The sequence below is a fragment of the Serinus canaria genome, chromosome 15 (assembly GCF_022539315.1).
Source record: "Serinus canaria isolate serCan28SL12 chromosome 15, serCan2020, whole genome shotgun sequence".
Lineage (NCBI taxonomy): Eukaryota > Metazoa > Chordata > Aves > Passeriformes > Fringillidae > Serinus > Serinus canaria.
In genome coordinates this window covers 3,473,759-3,489,808 of record NC_066329.1, presented here as the reverse complement: position 1 = coordinate 3,489,808, position 16,050 = coordinate 3,473,759, and the positions used below count along the sequence as shown (strand labels likewise).

The 16,050-nt window shown below is 50.9% G+C and overlaps 2 protein-coding genes across 2 annotated transcripts; both read left to right on the top strand.

Annotated features, from left to right (window-relative positions):
• Positions 1–1,057: 1,057 nt before the first annotated feature.
• Positions 1,058–7,820, top strand: UNC119B (unc-119 lipid binding chaperone B). The gene is made up of 5 exons (XM_030233023.2): positions 1,058–1,280; positions 1,774–1,887; positions 2,404–2,515; positions 2,720–2,892; positions 3,749–7,820. Exons 1-5 carry the CDS (start codon positions 1,073–1,075, stop codon positions 3,859–3,861), a joined length of 720 nt encoding a protein of 239 aa, XP_030088883.1. The 5' UTR covers positions 1,058–1,072; the 3' UTR covers positions 3,862–7,820.
• Positions 7,821–7,925: 105 nt separating this feature from the next.
• Positions 7,926–15,268, top strand: ACADS (acyl-CoA dehydrogenase short chain). Its single transcript, XM_050980630.1, has 10 exons — positions 7,926–8,000; positions 8,308–8,468; positions 9,960–10,109; positions 10,258–10,369; positions 10,743–10,894; positions 11,167–11,337; positions 12,526–12,663; positions 12,920–13,015; positions 13,357–13,413; positions 14,038–15,268. The coding sequence occupies exons 1-10, from the start codon at positions 7,946–7,948 to the stop codon at positions 14,188–14,190; spliced, it is 1,245 nt and encodes a 414-aa protein (XP_050836587.1). The 5' UTR covers positions 7,926–7,945; the 3' UTR covers positions 14,191–15,268.
• The last annotated feature ends 782 nt before the right edge of the window (positions 15,269–16,050 follow it).

Here is a 16,050-nt window from a genome sequence, read left to right as displayed (position 1 = left end):
CAGCTTGAAACCGTGTCAGAGGCAGCTGGGGCTGGAGCTGGAGCAGAGAGAAAGCAGCAGCTTTGTGCTCCTGGTCCCATGCAGAGAAGGTTCTTTTCTGGAAGACCTGGGTCTGTCCTTCCTTAGGGATAGAGGCACCAAGCCCATGCAGCGGGGAGGATTTAGGAGCACTGGTGCAGGCAGTTTTTTGTGACACAGCATTTGGCTGGCAGTAGCAGGAATGTGCTACTCACAAGCCACAGCAAGCGTCACAAATCACTGCTTAAAATCTGCTTCCAGTCATCATGAGCATGTTCAGTGTTGGCTGAAGTCCGAAAAGAGGATGCAGATGTTTTGTTGTTCTTGCCCCAGTTCCCCAGAGGGCTGGAGGTGACTCTTGGCAGCTCTTGCGTGCCTACTGTGGCCCCTCTTTGGGAAGGAACACATACTTTGAGTCCCTCCAAGTACGTCCTCCCCGGTTTTTCCCACCGGGCTGGGGAGACTCGTCCGGTATCTGCCCCTGCCACCTCCGGTGTGTGGCCGTGAAACAGACTGAGCCGAGGGCACACGGCCCTGTCGCTGTCCCGCTCCCCAGGGACAGCAGCTGGGGTGTCCCCGGGCAGGAGCATGGTGTGCCCTCCATGGCATCCTCCTGCTGACGCTGCCCCTTCCCGAAAAGTGCTCGTCACCGTCCCCTGAATAGAGCGGGGCTCTCGGGGGACACCTGCCCTCCGTGTCACCGGCTGCGCTGCCGGCTCAGGCCGTGCCTTCAGCGCCGGGAGCCCAGGTGGCCAGCGAGGGGTGACCCCGGGCGGTGCGGCGGGAGCGGGACGCGGGCTGGCAGCCGGCCGGGAGCAGCGGGAGTGGGGCCGGTTTTGTTTGTTCCTTGTGTTATTTTCCCTCATGTAACCCAGCTTTCCGACCCGGCCTGTCGCGCTGCGTCCCTCACGGAGCGGCTCTCGGGTCACCCATCCGGGCGGGACCGCGGCGGGCCCTGCTGAGCTTCGGGCGCGGGGTTGCCTGGCAACGGCCCCCGCCCCGCCCCACGCTCCCATAGCTACCGAGGCGGGCGGCGGCCATCTTGGCAGCGGCCATGAGCGGCTCCAGGGCGCGGGCGGCGGCGGCGGCGCCGGGGCCGGACAAGAAGCTGCCGCCGGGGTCCGCGGGGCCGCTCAGTCGCCTGCGGGGCCGACGTGGATCGGCCGATGCGCCGCCACGGCAGCCCTGGACCGAGTCCGAGTTGCTGGCGCTGGAGACCGTCCGGCCCGAACACGTCCTGGGGCTGTGCCGGGTGACGGAGAGTGAGTGCGGGCCGGTTCCCGGAGCGGCGGGGGCTCTGCCGGCCGGGCCGCCGGGGCCGGGCCGGGCCTTCGGCGTGGGGAGCGGCGGGGCTCGGCCCGGCGCTGCCGGCGGGGGACGCGGCGGCTCGGGCGCGCTGGCCGCGGCGGATCGGGGTGCGCCCGCCGGCAGCTCCCGTACAACTTCCAGAAAGTTTGGGGACTTTTGTGTTGTTTGTGGGTTTTGATTTGTTTGAGGCTTTTTGGGTTTTGTTTTTCCTCTGGGCTGCTGATCTTTGTTTTTCTGTCCCGATCGCATCTCATTCTTACTCTGCTACCTGGCACTTACCATGCCTTTGTTTCTCACATCCTTAATTTTGTCCTGCTTTCATGAAGCTTCTGCAAAACAACGAGCATTACATGTCTTATCGGGCTGGGGCTGACAAAAAGGGAAATTCATTTGGTAAGTGATCACAGGTCTTTTGAAATATTACTATGGATTTTCTCTCTCTTCTAGATTATTTATGCAAACCTGAGGACAACATTTACAACATTGACTTCACCAGATTTAAGATCCGGGACCTTGAAACTGGAACAGTACTTTTTGAAATTGCCAAGCCGTCTGCTTCAGGTACAGCATGCAAATGTTGCAGGGAGGATAGAGAGACTCAAGAGAGCTGAGAGGTTGCATTACAAACCCCTGCAAGCCAAGCAGAAGGGTCCTTTGGTATATGTCCTGATGACTAAATTCCTCTCCTTTGAGCATAGGACTGAGTTTATCTATGCTGAGAAACTCGTGATAAAAATGTGATTATTGTTGGATGGGAGAGAACTATCGACTGGCAATCTTCCTTTTTTGGGCTGGTTATAAAAGAGATTAGTTCATGTGCATTGGCAGTTTTGAGGGGGGATATCCCGTGAGATTGAGGGGAGGGGTGGCTCTAGTTCTGGAGCCACCATGGCTGGGCCAACTGTCATGGCAAGTCTTTTATCTTTTACTTCTTGCCAGTATAAGTCTCAGACCAATTATTAAATGTGTTTACATTCAGTACCTAAGCAGTAGGCAGCTTGTCCTGATACACCCACTAGCCAGTGTCACCTCGGGTGTACACTCCGAGCAGAGTAACTCCAGGCTGGTGTTTTCTAGAGCACGCTGAGGAGGGTGAGGATGACAGCAGTGATCTGGACGCGAGTGCAGGGCGCTTTGTTCGGTACCAGTTCACCCCAGCGTTTCTCCGTCTTCGGACTGTTGGTGCAACGTGAGTATGAGTTCATGGAAAGAAGGGAAAATTGGATGTTTACTGAGTGTTACTTGACAGTTTATAATAAAACTGGGTCAAAGACTCGAGAGAGCCCCTCTTAGACTACAAATATCAACCTCTCTGTAGAGAACTCTAGTGTAGCCTCAAGCCCAAGGCTCTGTTCTTCCTAACAGCTGTTTTTTTCCTGATTCTTCCATGCAGAGTGGAATTCACAGTGGGAGAAAAGCCAGTGTCAAACTTCCGAATGATTGAGAGGCATTACTTCCGAGATCGCTTGCTGAAGAACTTTGATTTTGATTTTGGCTTCTGCATCCCCAGTAGCAGGAACACATGTGAACACATTTATGAATTCCCTCAGCTCTCAGAAGACCTTAGTAAGTACCTCCTTTGCCACACTGAGTGGTGTTTTGTTTGTATGTGCATTCTCTCCCTCTACTTGTGAAAGAAGTTGTGACTGGGACAGGAACAAACAGATACAGGTTCCCAGTTTAGCAATGTGTAATCTTCTCTGAATTAGAGATTTGTGCTGCAAAGTCTCCTCCTTTGAAAATGAAAGCCTAAGACAACCTGTGCTAAGTCACAGGCTGCAAGAACTGATCAGAGTCACAGGGCACTACTGACATGCCTGATGCCTTGTAGTGTAGCCCAGAAGAAAACAAAACACCAAAGAAAGGGTTCTTTTTATAGCCACCCATCTGTTTTTGGCATTTGCTTGTTAGGGCTAGAGCCTCCTGCTTTGGAACAGAACTGGTTCTTCCCTGAGGTCTGTTTTTAAGCCTCTCAAGATCTCTGCAAATACAGATTGCACAGGGTATGTTTGACCTCAGGGGGTAGCTGGAGCAGAGGCACAGGGGCCCTTCTGGGGCTGCCTGGCTGTGGGGAAGGTTTGGGGTTTTCATTCTCCCTGTGTACGTGTGGGGAGTGCCACAAACGAGCTCCTTCTGCTTACGGATGTGATGCTTGGCTCCATTCATGGCTCTGGCAGTTTCTAAGGTTATTTTGAGTGAGGTTACTTCATTCCCCCTCTGTCTGCTTTTGACAGCACTTGTCCTGTGAAAGGGAAGAAGGGAAGGGCAGGCTGCAGCCTTTGTAGTAAGCTCAGAAGAGCAGTTTGCTTCTCTTCCTTTGGTAGGGCAGAGCATCAGCCTAGTAAATCCAGTGGAGTGGCAGAGGGCTTTTTATCCTGGCTGTGGCTGGCTGTTGAAGGTAACGGAGCTCTCTCTTTCACAGTCCGTCTGATGGTGGAGAACCCGTACGAGACGCGCTCGGACAGCTTTTACTTTGTGGACAACAAGTTGATTATGCACAACAAGGCTGACTATGCTTACAATGGAGGACAATAATCATTCTGTCTGCTGGATGCTGTGATGCCCTTAACCATTCCAGATGTGCAGGAGTGGACTGGAGTTGCTGTCTCGTGCAACAAGGCTTCTTGCCAAACTTTTTCTCTGTGCGTGAGGCTGAGAACATGAAGCAAAGACGACGGCTCCTGAAAGGAAATCTCCCTGCAACACCTCTCTCTCTGGGACTCAGCATTTCCTGTCTCTCCTTCTCTGTTCCTGGCTATCTTCTGATAACCTTGGTTAGGTCAGTGATCAGAGGGACTCTTAGACAATTCTTGCTCTTAGTCTTTCTAGTTAGTTTGCACCTTTAGTGCTTCTGATGTTTCACCTTTTGGGTGAATATCATTTTTCAACAGGTCAGATTGTTTGTGTTAAGCTATTCCTTAGCAGGAAAATCTTAACCCCTTCTAGTAGCCAGCGATGCTTGAAGAGCAGATCTTTTGTTCAGTTGGATAGATCATCTCTTCAGTGGCAGTGGTTTTGTTTGTGGCATTGCTGACATTGTTTTTTAGGGTGCATCCCAATATTCTCCAGTGGGAAAGAGACTAATTCAGCTTCTAAGCAGTGCAGGAATATTCCATCTGCTCTGGAGGCCTGAGCTTAACTATGAACAGTTAAGCTCTGTTTTGCCAGAGATTTCACTAGAGATACGAGATAGGGGAAAAAGGGGGCTGTCCCTCTGATAGCATTTCTCTTTGAGCTTTTGTGAGCGAACTGTTGAATTTTGGAGCTCAGGGGTCAACCTTAGAGCTGAAGTTAATCTCACTATATTTACCATTTCTCCTTCTTCCCTTTGTAGGAATTTTTTGCCCTTGGTACAGAATGTATTGCTTTTTAGGCGGACAGCACATTGTCACCCTGGCTGGGGTGAAGGTGTCACTCTAGTGGGGCTTAGAGGAAAAAGGGAGAATGTGGAAAATCACTTGAAAAATGAGTAGGAAGCAGAGCTTCCTAGGCTTCAGTCTGTACTTGTAACCCTGACTGGTCTGTCAGAATTACTGTGAGCAGGACCAGCTCATTTTCTTTGTTGCAGTGGGGATATTAGTAGCTAAAAGCTTCCCAGGTCAGATCACTCAGTATTATGGAGTGGGATTCTAGGAAAGTGAGAATGTATGTGGTTCTCTTTTTCATTGTTCCCATCACTGCTCTGCCTGCTCAGCTGCTTATTTATGGTTTAGGAAGTCATGCTGCCAAGGTTGATACCACAGCTGTGTTTGGGATCTGGCAATGGGAGATAGCATCATGCAGTGGGAAGAGGAGGACCTGTGTCTTGCCAGTAGCTGTGCTGGGGCAAGCTCCCAACTGTGCAAAATCTCATCGATCAAACCCTTTTTTTCCAGTTGTGCTGGCTCTCAAGACTGGTACTTTTCCTGTCCCCATGCTGGGCTGGTCAGTTGTGTCTCTTGTTAGGGGAGTTAGGTTGTGTCTAGACTGGAGACCTTTCCTAATACTAGTTCCATTTGTTCTTGAGACAGTTTAAACCTAACTCTTCAATGGTTACCTGTTGTGTTAGGAGGGATTCAGTGTAGTTTGTGTTTTAGCAGGGTCAGGTGGGGTGGACATCAGAGCCTAGAGCCTTTTAATGCAGACAGCAATAGGAAACCACTGCCTTTACTTCCAGATTAGTGAAAGTAACTTTGGCTGGAACATCAGCTGGCATCAGAGTAAGCAGTGAGAGTGTGTGGGGTAGCAGCCATGAATGAATCTCCAGCTCTTAGGAAGATACTTAATTATGATTAACCACAACAAATGACCTGTTCTGGGTGGAGCATTAATCATAAGCAACCACAACAAATGTCTTGGGAATGTGGAGGGGCAGGGTCTGCCTGATGGAAAGATGAACTGTTCTGCCACCCTACAGCACCTCCACAGGCACTAATGCAATCTTGTTTAGGATCTTCAGGATTAGTTAAAGCTGCTGTTGAGGTGAACCTCGAGCTGCCTCTTACAGTGAACACCTTCCACAGCCCTCACGCTGTGCCTCTGAGGTGGCACACTGTGCTCTAAGGTACTCACAACAAAGCAGAACTGCCTGGAAGTGTGCTTTTCATCCTGAAGTGTTCAGAAATGGTGTCTGAAGAGCCTACTCGTTATTCCCCGGCAAATTTTAGTATATTGAACTGAATTTTGTATGTAGTATAAATCCAGGTGCCTTTAAACACACATTTATCACCCTTTCTACACGAAGCAACCTCTCGCTTTTCTTAGGAGTGTGACGATTCCCATCTGTTTCTCTTGTCACTGTAAAGGTCCCTCAAAGGCGATGGGCTCGTCCCCAGGGCGGGCAGGCACCGGCGGGGGCGCGCACGGCGCGCGCGCGCCATCTGCTGGCGGCGGGAGCGCGCTGCCGGTGTTGGGTCCCGGTAGGAAAAGGGAATTCCTGTCCTTGGCCAGCGGCGGAGAGGAGGGAACGGCACGGAAGCGGTTGCTTTCACACTGGTGATTGTTTTGGCTATTCAGCAATAAAGGGGAGAAGTGGAGGAAAACCACTTGCAGTGAGCAGTAGCTTCCCGCAGCTTTTAGTGAGTGAGTTTGCTTTGCCAAATCAGAAGGTCTTTGTCCTAAAAGCATGCTGCAGGAAAAAGAAAGTCCCTACAAGAGGGCAACCCAGCACTGAAAAAGTTGATTGTAATCCAGAAAGTCAGGGATTTCCAAACTCCTGTCCCCACTTTAGTAGCTTTCCTAGGATTCCTTTTTTCTTAGGTACTTTCTCTATAAAGCCTCTTTTCTTTGTGGCAGGTATGATTTCTTTGGTAAACATGGTTTAGCAGACCAGCTTCCTTCTGGATTGTGTGCTCTGGTGTTTTACTGATAGGTCAAAGCTACTCATGCCAGGGAGCTTGGAAGAAATTCCACTGGGATCACATCCTTGACAAGTAAATGGTCAGTTGTAACTTGGTGCTGCAGGCAGAGGAGATGCTTGCAGTGTCAGTTGGAGTTTGAGCAAGGAAAAAGGTATCAAAGACTATTTCTCTCAGGTTTTGTGCTGAGTTGGAAAAAGAAAAAAAGTTGGGACCATATTGAGTTTGGCTCAAAACTTCAAAAAGAAAGGGACCAAACCCACAGACTCATAGTATGTTTTTTCCAGTATTTTTCCTCTTATTACCAGGACCTCTTTTTCACATTTTTGAGGCAAGAGCTTTGGATCCATGCCAGCAAACTTCCTGGAGCACTATTTTCATGCCTTGAGTGTGGAATACATACTGCACCTTGTGAAGGAAGGTCATCTCTTGTTGTATGGACTGGGTACTTCTGTCCTCGTCCTCTGTTTTTGGTAGGAAATGTCTTGTGTGTGTACTTGAGGATTTTCAATGTCTCTTTTGCAGAGGAGCAGCAGCCTCTTCTCTGGTGCTTGGGGATGCTTATTCCATTATCTGAGGGTTCAGGAAGAATAAAACAAGTGTTTAGTAGTCAGAAATGAAGGAGGAAGGTGGTCGTGAAGCAGTAAGGTCCAAATGTAGCAATTCTACTTCTCAGCTCTGTTTCATCACATCACCTTCAGCTGTTTCCCAGTCTTCTGCCCTGCTGTTCTGTGACATGGAGCTACTTCGTGCTACCCCCGAGCCTGGCTCGCTGTCAGGTATGACCCTCGGACACAAACACTGCCGTCTCCTGTCCTTGCCGAGGACAGGGCTGAGTGATGGCAGCCTTGGTGGTGGAGTCAGCACCTCTTCCTCTTCAGCAGCAGCAGGACAATGAACACCAGCAAACGCCCTCTCCGCCCCACTGGATCCCAGTGCTGTTACAGGACATTTATATTTATATCTCTCACAGTGTGGCCTCGGGGCTGCTGGCACGTGGACTCCTCTGTGCTGTCCCCTTCGGACCCTGCTCCCGTGGCCCTGGCAGCGCCGCGGGGCTGTCTTGGTGGCCGTGGTGTCCCCGCGGTGCCGCTGTATTTGTACACCCGTGGTTTTGTCACCAGCAGTCGAAATAAAGGACCTTCCTTCCCTCCCTTCCTTCCCTCCCTTCCCTTCCCTCTCTCCTGGTGGCGCGCGCGGCCCGGCGGGGGCGGGGCGGGAGCGGCCGCTCCGCTGGGGGGCGGCGCGTGCGCGCCCGGCCGCGCGCTCCCTCAGGCGGCGCCATGGCGGCAGCGGCGATGGCGGCGGTCTTGTCCCGTTGCGGCGGAGCCCCCCGGGGTGAGGGCGGGGGAGAGGTCTCCTTCTGCTGCGGCTGCTCGGGGGCGCTGCGGGGCACCCGGGAGGGGCGGGAAGGGGCCGCGGCCTGCGTGGGAGGCGGCGTCCCGGTGCCCTTCAGGGCCTGCCTGAGGCGAATCCCCTTAGGCGCGGGAGTGGCGCCGCCCTTCAGCCGGGCCGCAGCTGCGGCCGCGGGGCGCGGGAAGGTGGCCCGGGGTGGGGGGATCCTCAGAGCCCCTCACGGGCCGGCGCCCACCCCTGGGCCGGTGTGAGGGGCAGCGTCGGCGCTGAGTTCCCTCCCCGCTTCCAGCGCTGGCCCTGCGGTGCCGCCGGCTGCACACCGTGTACCAGAGCGCGGAGCTGCCCGAGACGCACCAGATGCTGCGGCAGACGGTCCGGGACTTCGCAGAGAAGGAGCTGATGCCGCTTGCAGCGCAGCTGGACAAGGAGCACCGCTTCCCGGCCGAGCAGGTGGGTGTTAGGGTAGGGAAGGCACATCCAGAGATCCCTGTCCTAGTGCCCTGGGGCAGGACCACTGGGGCTGAGGCAGAACGTACATCTAGCTCCGGTTTAGCAGAAAATTGAAGTTTCGACCAACTCGTTGCTGTGAATGTGGACATTGTAATTCCCACAGGGCGTTTTGAGCTCTTCACTTTTATTTGTGGTTCTGTGTAGCTGACTTTAGTACCACTGAGTTTTTAGTTCTCTTACTGACTTAGCTGTGGGCTGTAATAAAAAATTATAAAACTGATTTATAAAATTAATCGAATACTTTTGCAGGCTGCACATATTGGTTTATGGTGAAGAATCATAGATGACAGGAATGCATTTCAGATGGTGGAAAAAAGTGATCAGGAGGTACATGCTGCTCATCCTCTGGGTCTGTGAATAAATTGAAATTTCAGCCAAACTAATGATTTTTCTTGTGGAAAGACACACAATTGTGCATGTTAAGCAATGAAATACAAAGCTCCAGCAAAATAGATCCTGTTAGCCAAGAGACTAACATTAGCCAAGAGACTCCAGGCAAACACTGTCAAAGGCATGAGAATTCTGTCACATTCCTTTTTCTGTTAAGGTATAAGGATGGTAGCCAGGAAAGTCACACTTACCCTAAGGAAGAAAATAACTTTACTCCTTACTGTTCTCTTCTGAGAATTTTACATTTGATTCTGAATCTTTTGACTTGAATGTGTAGGGGAAAATTCAAGATGCAAACAAGTGTTTAATAAGATGAAGCGACATACATAGAACCAGTGGCTGTCTTGTTCATCTTCTGCATTTAATGCAGAGGATTGGTGTTTTGGGTGCCCACATAGGAGGGGAATTATGGATCTAAAAATTCTCTCTAGTTCCTCTAAAATCAAGCAGAGGTTTATGGTTGCAAAGCATGGGGTCTAGCTGGGGAACTTGGGGTGGATTGATTGCAATGTAACTAACAAAAAAAAATTTTCTGGGAAGCAAGATCTGGCTTTATTGGGAATGAAAAAAATGATCTTGCACCCCTGCAGTCATTCATTCTGTAAAATTCTTCCTTTGTGCAGTCCTAGGCTGAAGCTCAGCAGACTCAAAGGTAAAGTTCTAATGATTTTTATCAGCTAGATTTCCCATTTCTACTGACAGGAGACATGCAAGGGTAGAGCTTTGGTGGGAGGCTGAGGAAATGCTGGTGGAGTTCTTTCTCCATATTTCACCTTCAGAAGGCTCCCCCCTTCCCAGTACTGAAGAAAGCTCTTTAAACAAGCAAGAGCCTAAACAGCAGTGACTCTGTACAGCTCCTGCTAAAGTCACTGGGATCTGGGGACACTTACCAGTTTCTTGAGGTTCCCATTTCACCAGGAGTTGTGTGCATCTTTTCCCTGGGGTGTAGCCCTCTCATGACGTGTCTTGCTCTCCATGTGTGTGTGTTTGGTGGCACAGTGGTGCTGCAGAGGATGGGACCTGTCCATTTCCCATGTGCAGGTGAAGAAGATGGGTGCCTTGGGGCTGCTGGCTATGGACGTGCCAGAGAAGTACAAAGGAGCAGGCCTCGACTACCTGGCCTATTCCATCGCTGTGGAGGAGATCAGCAGGGGCTGCGCGTCCACGGGCGTCATCGTCAGCGTCAATAACGTGAGTGTGAGGCTGGCGTGGCACAGGGCTGTTTGGGAGAAGTGCATCTGTTCCTGTGCTGGCTTCTCTGGTGTGTTGGAGAGCACATTAGAGAGCTACTCGATTGGTTGTACCTTCAAGAGGCTCTAACAGCACTAAATTCTTAAAGTCCCTGTATTTAGGGCCAATACTCAAGTTTGGTTCTGAAGAGCAGAAGCAGCAGTGGATTGCTCCCTTCACCAGTGGAGAGAAAATTGGATGTTTTGCCCTCAGTGAACCAGGTGATGTGACTGTTACCAGTCCCTGTTGCAAAGGATGTGGTGTAGCTTCTTTCCTTGGTCAGGTCTAGGATGGGCTTTAGGTCTTTGAAACTGGAACAGTGTAGAAGGGTGGTCTATAGCAGTTCTGTGTGAGTGGAGTCTCAGTACCCAAGGCATGAACTGCCATCCTGTGATCCCTGCTAAAAAGACTCATTCTGTGTGAGCAGAGCTCTGAACACATCTTGCACACGTGGGCCTTTCCCTGTTCTGTGGGAGGGACAGTGGTGACACTGCCACAGTTCAAGAGGTGACTTGGTCAGATGGGGTGCAGGTGGGGGGTTTGCCCCCAGTGTGTCACTGATCACCTGAGGTTGGTTTCTGCTGCTTTGCTCAGGAAACGGCAGCGACGCAGGTGCAGCCTCCACAGTGGCGCGCCTGGATGGGGATGAGTGGGTTCTGAACGGTACCAAGGCCTGGATCACCAACGCCTGGGACGCCTCGGCCACCGTGGTGTTTGCTACCACGGATAAATCCCTGAAGCACAAGGTGAGATAGTTTGTATCAGTCAGGAAAAAGGGGTGGGAGTGAAGGAGTTGTGGAGAAGCACTTGCCACTGCTGGGACTGTTTTTAGAGCCGTGCAGGCATTGACCAGAGGAGGGGCTGATGCATGCTGGTTTTGTTCTGTCTCAGCTCTCCTCTCCCTCCTCCTGGTTACCTGGACATGTGGCTTTTATGTAAAATGGAGGGAGGCTGTGGACAGCCAAGGAAGTGGGAAGGTAAGAAGACACCGTTGCTAAGAGTTTGGGTCTCATTGCAGGGCATTAGTGCGTTCCTGGTTCCCATGCCAACAGCTGGGCTGTCACTGGGGAAGAAAGAAGACAAACTGGGAATCCGAGCCTCTTCCACTGCTAACCTGATATTTGAAGACTGCCGGATACCCAAGGCAAACCTCCTGGGGCAGCCAGGAATGGGCTTCAAAATCGCCATGGTAAGAGGGTGCAGCTGTGGGGGTGTACAGATGTAGTTCCCAAGCTTACCATTATGTAAACCATTTCCAGAGGCAGTCACTTCAGTGAGGAATGCTTGTATATGCTGTTCTGTGTCGTGTTAAGCTGTTGACCCTTCTTGCCAACATGGGAGGAATCATTCCCAGGGCTTGATGGATGTTTAATTTACACAGATCTTTGACAGCACTTTTATTTTGGCAGTTCTCAGCTGGAGCAATGCTGATACCACTGAGGTGCTGTGTCAGTAGGGGCAGTATATTTTAATTTTTCTTCTTTCCCAATCCTCTGTTCCTCCAGTTGTACCCATAGATAAAGGGAAAACATGGCGTTTCCCCATGTGAGTACCGGGGCAGAGGAAGGTTGTCCTGGAGGCCTGTGACAACTTCTGCAGGGTGTCTAAAGGTGAACGACAGCTGAGTTATGGTATGCATGTGACTTCTGAGGAGGAGCAAGGCATCTGGGAACAGCTTTGTTTCCTGCAGTGAAGCACTGTCCTTTGAGAGTGGTTGTTGCTCTCTCTGGAGGGGCAAAACACCCTTTGTTGGCCTGACATTTTGGGTCGAGCTCTCTGGAGCAGAGCCCATTCCATTATGTCCAGAACTAAAAGTGGCTGGTGACTGACAGGTTCTTTTAAAGACCTTCAGCCTAGGGTTGAGAAGCCTTTTCTCCTTGTGCTGCAATTTCTTCCTGTGCACAGAGGGGCAGAGTAGATGTTTGAGCGAAGTCAGGTAATTGACTGGGTTCACTGATGGGTTTGAAAAATTCTTTCCCATGTGTGTCCAAAGGATGAGGGTAAAAAAGGAAAACTGACCAGATTTCCAAAGTAAAATCAGCTGCAGAATGTGTTGGGTCTGCCTGAGGAGTTCTTTCCAGCCCCTTCCAGAGCAGATCCTTGTTGTGCTGCTTCCCTTATTTTGCTCCCTCTGTTTTTCTCCCAGCCAGTAAGCAATCCCTCTCCTTTCTCCTTCTGTTGTTGAACTCCTGCCTTCTCTCTGCAGTGGAAGTGCTTGTTACAGCTCTCTATTCCTGCATAACTGGGAACACAGTGGATCAAGGAGGTCTCTGACCAGAGGATTTTTAAGGCTACAGCTGCTTTCCAGCAACATCAGAAACATGTGTGTACTATTCTTGCTCAAGTATGACTTACATGTATTTCGTGTCTTTCTCAGCAAACTCTGGATGGAGGAAGGATTGGTATTGCCTCACAGGCACTTGGAATAGCACAGGCAGCTCTGGACTGTGCTGTGGATTATGCTGAGAAGAGAATGGCCTTTGGGTCACCCATCACAAAACTTCAGGCAGTGCAGGTATGAGCAGGGCACAGGGGGCAGTTCCACAGGCTGCTGGGGCTGGTGGAAAGTCCGTGCGGGTGTGGTATCAGGCACTCAGTGCACTTTGTACCATCTGGGGTAAACAGGGTGATAATTCTGTTTTCAAATGCTATTACAACTAATTGTTGGGACAGAGGCTCCTTTTCCTTAGATAGCCCCAAGGGTGAAAGAGTTCAGCTGTCCCCTTGTGCAGGCAGAGGCCCTGGACCAAAGGCACTGTTTGTTGTTGCAGTTCAAGCTGGCAGACATGGCTGTGGCCTTGGAGGGTGCACGCCTGCTGACCTGGAGAGCTGCTATGCTGAAGGACAATGGAAAGCCCTTCACTAAGGTATTTCCAGCCCTGCTTTTGTCCAGCAGCCACAGCACAGGACACAGGCTCAAAGCTAGGGAGCCGCAGTCCATAGAGCATTGCTGTGCTCAGCCCCTGGCTGGCCAGCACTGCTGGGGTGTCACCCCCTGCAGGTCCTGGGCCTGCTGCCCACCCTTGGGCAGCCCCCTGAGCTGTGCACTGGCTGTAACCAACAGGACAGGGGTGGCTGCTCTCAGCTGGCACCATTATCAGGCCTGTCTCTCTGCACAGCTGCTCTGTGAGTGTTCAAGCTCCTTCTGCAGGTGAGGAGTTCCTTTTTGTGACAGCTGCACTCTCAGTGATGTTTTCCTTCCCCAAAGGAAGCGGCAATGGCCAAACTGGCTGCATCAGAAGCTGCAACGTACATTGCTCATCAGGTAACTATCATTTGACAGTTCTGACATATGTCGTATGGGAAGGGACTTTGGATGTCTCACAGGTTCTTTGGGAAGGTGGAATTCACTGATTTATATTGGAAACACACCAACCAAAGCAAGCAACCAACCCTATGGCTGAAGCTGTTTAGCACAACCATCTTCACAGGTTGTGGGGAAGCAGGAGGATGGCAGGGGTTTATACTGGCCTGTGGCAGCTGTATTAATCAAGTGGCCTCTGCCTGCTGCTGTCCAGGGCAGTGGCAGTTTTAAGGAGCAGCAGTGTGGGAGAGAGCATGGGGCCACTAGTCATCACTACTGCACCTGGATGAGATCCTCTGTTCCTTGGTTTAGTGTCCCCTGTCTTTCATAAAAGCATCTTATCTAACAGATACCTCTGAAGCAATGAACTGCCCATCTGGACTATCCATATTTTTCTTAACCCAGATCAACCCTGTGTATTCCTACGATCACAAATGAACTGCAGTCATCCCCATGTGTCCCACCCTCCCCATCATGCTTGCAGTGGGCTCAGTTCCTCTCAAAATGGCTGTTTCTGTGCATGTGCATTCTGTAGAAAAGATTTCTTGACCCCACTTTCTTTTTAAGCTGCTGCCTTTGTTTCAGGCTATCCAGATCCTGGGTGGGATGGGCTATGTGACAGAGATGCCAGCGGAACGGCACTACCGCGACGCTCGGATCACCGAGATCTATGAGGGGACCAGTGAGATCCAGAGACTGGTGATCGCAGGCCAGCTGCTGAAGGCCTACCGAGGCTGAGGAAGCTGCCTGGAGCAGCACACTGCCCCAAGTGCATCATGATGGTGCACAGTGATGGAGTTTGACCCTCTTGAACGAGGCTATTGATGGAGGTTTTCCTCACCAATGAGTAACTGACCCTCTAGTTAAAATGTGCTGATTCTTCTTTGGACAAAGTATAGTGCACTGAGGCTGGACTGAGGTTTGTAAGTGATGGCTGTGAGTGCAGGAGGAAGGAGGCAACCTGTGCTCAGAGGGCAGCCTGGGGCTTTTGCTATACTGGACTGTTGGAATGGCTTGGTAGTGGCAAAATGACAGCAGCTGCCAGCCACTGCCTGTTATGCTAAATTTGTCACTACATGGCACTGGATAACCAGTGCCAAAGTTAGAGGTGCTGAGAACTGTGACCCCTGTGCCTTGCTTCAGGCTGCTGGTCACATGCGTCTGCAGACCAGACTTCAGTGGAGTTCAGGTGTGGGATGCAGCTGTGTGTGAGCTCCTAATGGGACAGCCCAGGCTGAGGTAATCCCTGCAGCAAGGCCCTTCTCACATCCAGCAGGAGAGGAGCCAGACAGGAGGACATGCAGGGACAACCCACACACAGAGGAATCGCAGCAGAGACTGTAGTTGCTGTCTGCACAGATTTGAAAACACAATTCCTCGATCTGGGCCAGCAGGGCCCAGCACCTGCTCACTCAGCTGCTCTGGGATGTAAGGATAGAAGCAAAGGATGTGCGTGATAGGGCAGTAACAGCTTTTAATCTTGACGTGTTTTGGGCAACGAGGAAATGAAGAGATGACGTGCAGAGCTCACCAGGAAGCTTTAGCAGTTGCACATCCTCCATCAGTGATTATTGGTAAGACATTAACTTTAGGAGCATCAACAGCCAAAGGAAAAGCTCTAAACGCAGGAGAAGAGGGAGAGGATTAGGACGAGAGCCTGTGTGGTCCAGTCTGCCTCCTTGTCCAAACAAGTACACTAGAGGGAAATGGTTCTTTTCCTGTGGTGCCATTTATTTAGACTTGTGTGCAGAGAAGAAGAGCAGGATTCTGTTACACAAGAGAGCAAAGACAAATAAAACCTGACTTTAAAGGATCACCCCTCCCTCACCTTTTTTTTTTTTTTTTTTAAATACAGATGTGAATTAATTTAGAGTAATTTCTCCCAGTCCCAAGATGCAGGAGCAGAAACCAGTAGGGCCTGCATGCACCAGTGATACCAGTTCTCTTGGATGTCAGTCATCCCTGTGCAGGGTGCTGGAGGGCAACAGCGTGTTTGGGCAAGGGCCTCAAGTGCTCAGTTTCTCCTTGTTCTGCTATGCATAAGGATTGACAGAACTTGCCAGGTGGTGCATTCAACAGGAGCATTCCTACTGGAAAATCATTCCAATGATCTTGAATGTGCTGTAAATTATGGAGGGCTTCTCTGGATGAAGCTTGATTTCAGCCTGTATCACCTCTTTGATTGCTGCAGGCTCACTTCAATGATGGTACCTGATGATGTGGATACTATTTTACACTAACTTCTCCTTGCAGCCACTCGGGTAGAACAGGAGCTGCAGGGATGTGAGGACTTCAGCAAGGCAGAGTTCCTGTTATGCTGTGCTCCAGCTGAATCCCCAGTGAGCCAGCACAGTCAGTCACACTTCTGCCAGCCCATTTCCCCTCTTGTCCAGGTGCTTCTCTTAGATCTGCTGTGCTGTAAGTGCTTGCTGACTGCCCCTCTTCACCTTCAGCCTCCCTCGTTACCAGCTCTAATTTGCTGCAGCTTCTCTTCAGAGCAGAAGGAAACCATCCCTGTTACCCACCATGCTGGCTGTGACCCTCAGCTGCCAGAGGAGAGAGAACCTACAACCTTGAGGTAGCAAAAAACAAACAAAA

Coding starts and splice junctions, on each gene's coding strand:
- UNC119B (XM_030233023.2), top strand. CDS start 1,073: ATGAGCGGCTCCAGGGCGCGGGCGGCGGCGGCGGCGCCGGGGCCGGAC. Junction 1,888..2,403: donor TGCCAAGCCGTCTGCTTCAG/GTACAGCATGCA, acceptor GGTGTTTTCTAG/AGCACGCTGAGGAGGGTGAG. Junction 2,893..3,748: donor TCAGCTCTCAGAAGACCTTA/GTAAGTACCTCC, acceptor TCTCTTTCACAG/TCCGTCTGATGGTGGAGAAC.
- ACADS (XM_050980630.1), top strand. CDS start 7,946: ATGGCGGCAGCGGCGATGGCGGCGGTCTTGTCCCGTTGCGGCGGAGCC. Junction 10,110..10,257: donor TCATCGTCAGCGTCAATAAC/GTGAGTGTGAGG, acceptor AAATTCTTAAAG/TCCCTGTATTTAGGGCCAAT. Junction 11,338..12,525: donor TGGGCTTCAAAATCGCCATG/GTAAGAGGGTGC, acceptor TGTCTTTCTCAG/CAAACTCTGGATGGAGGAAG.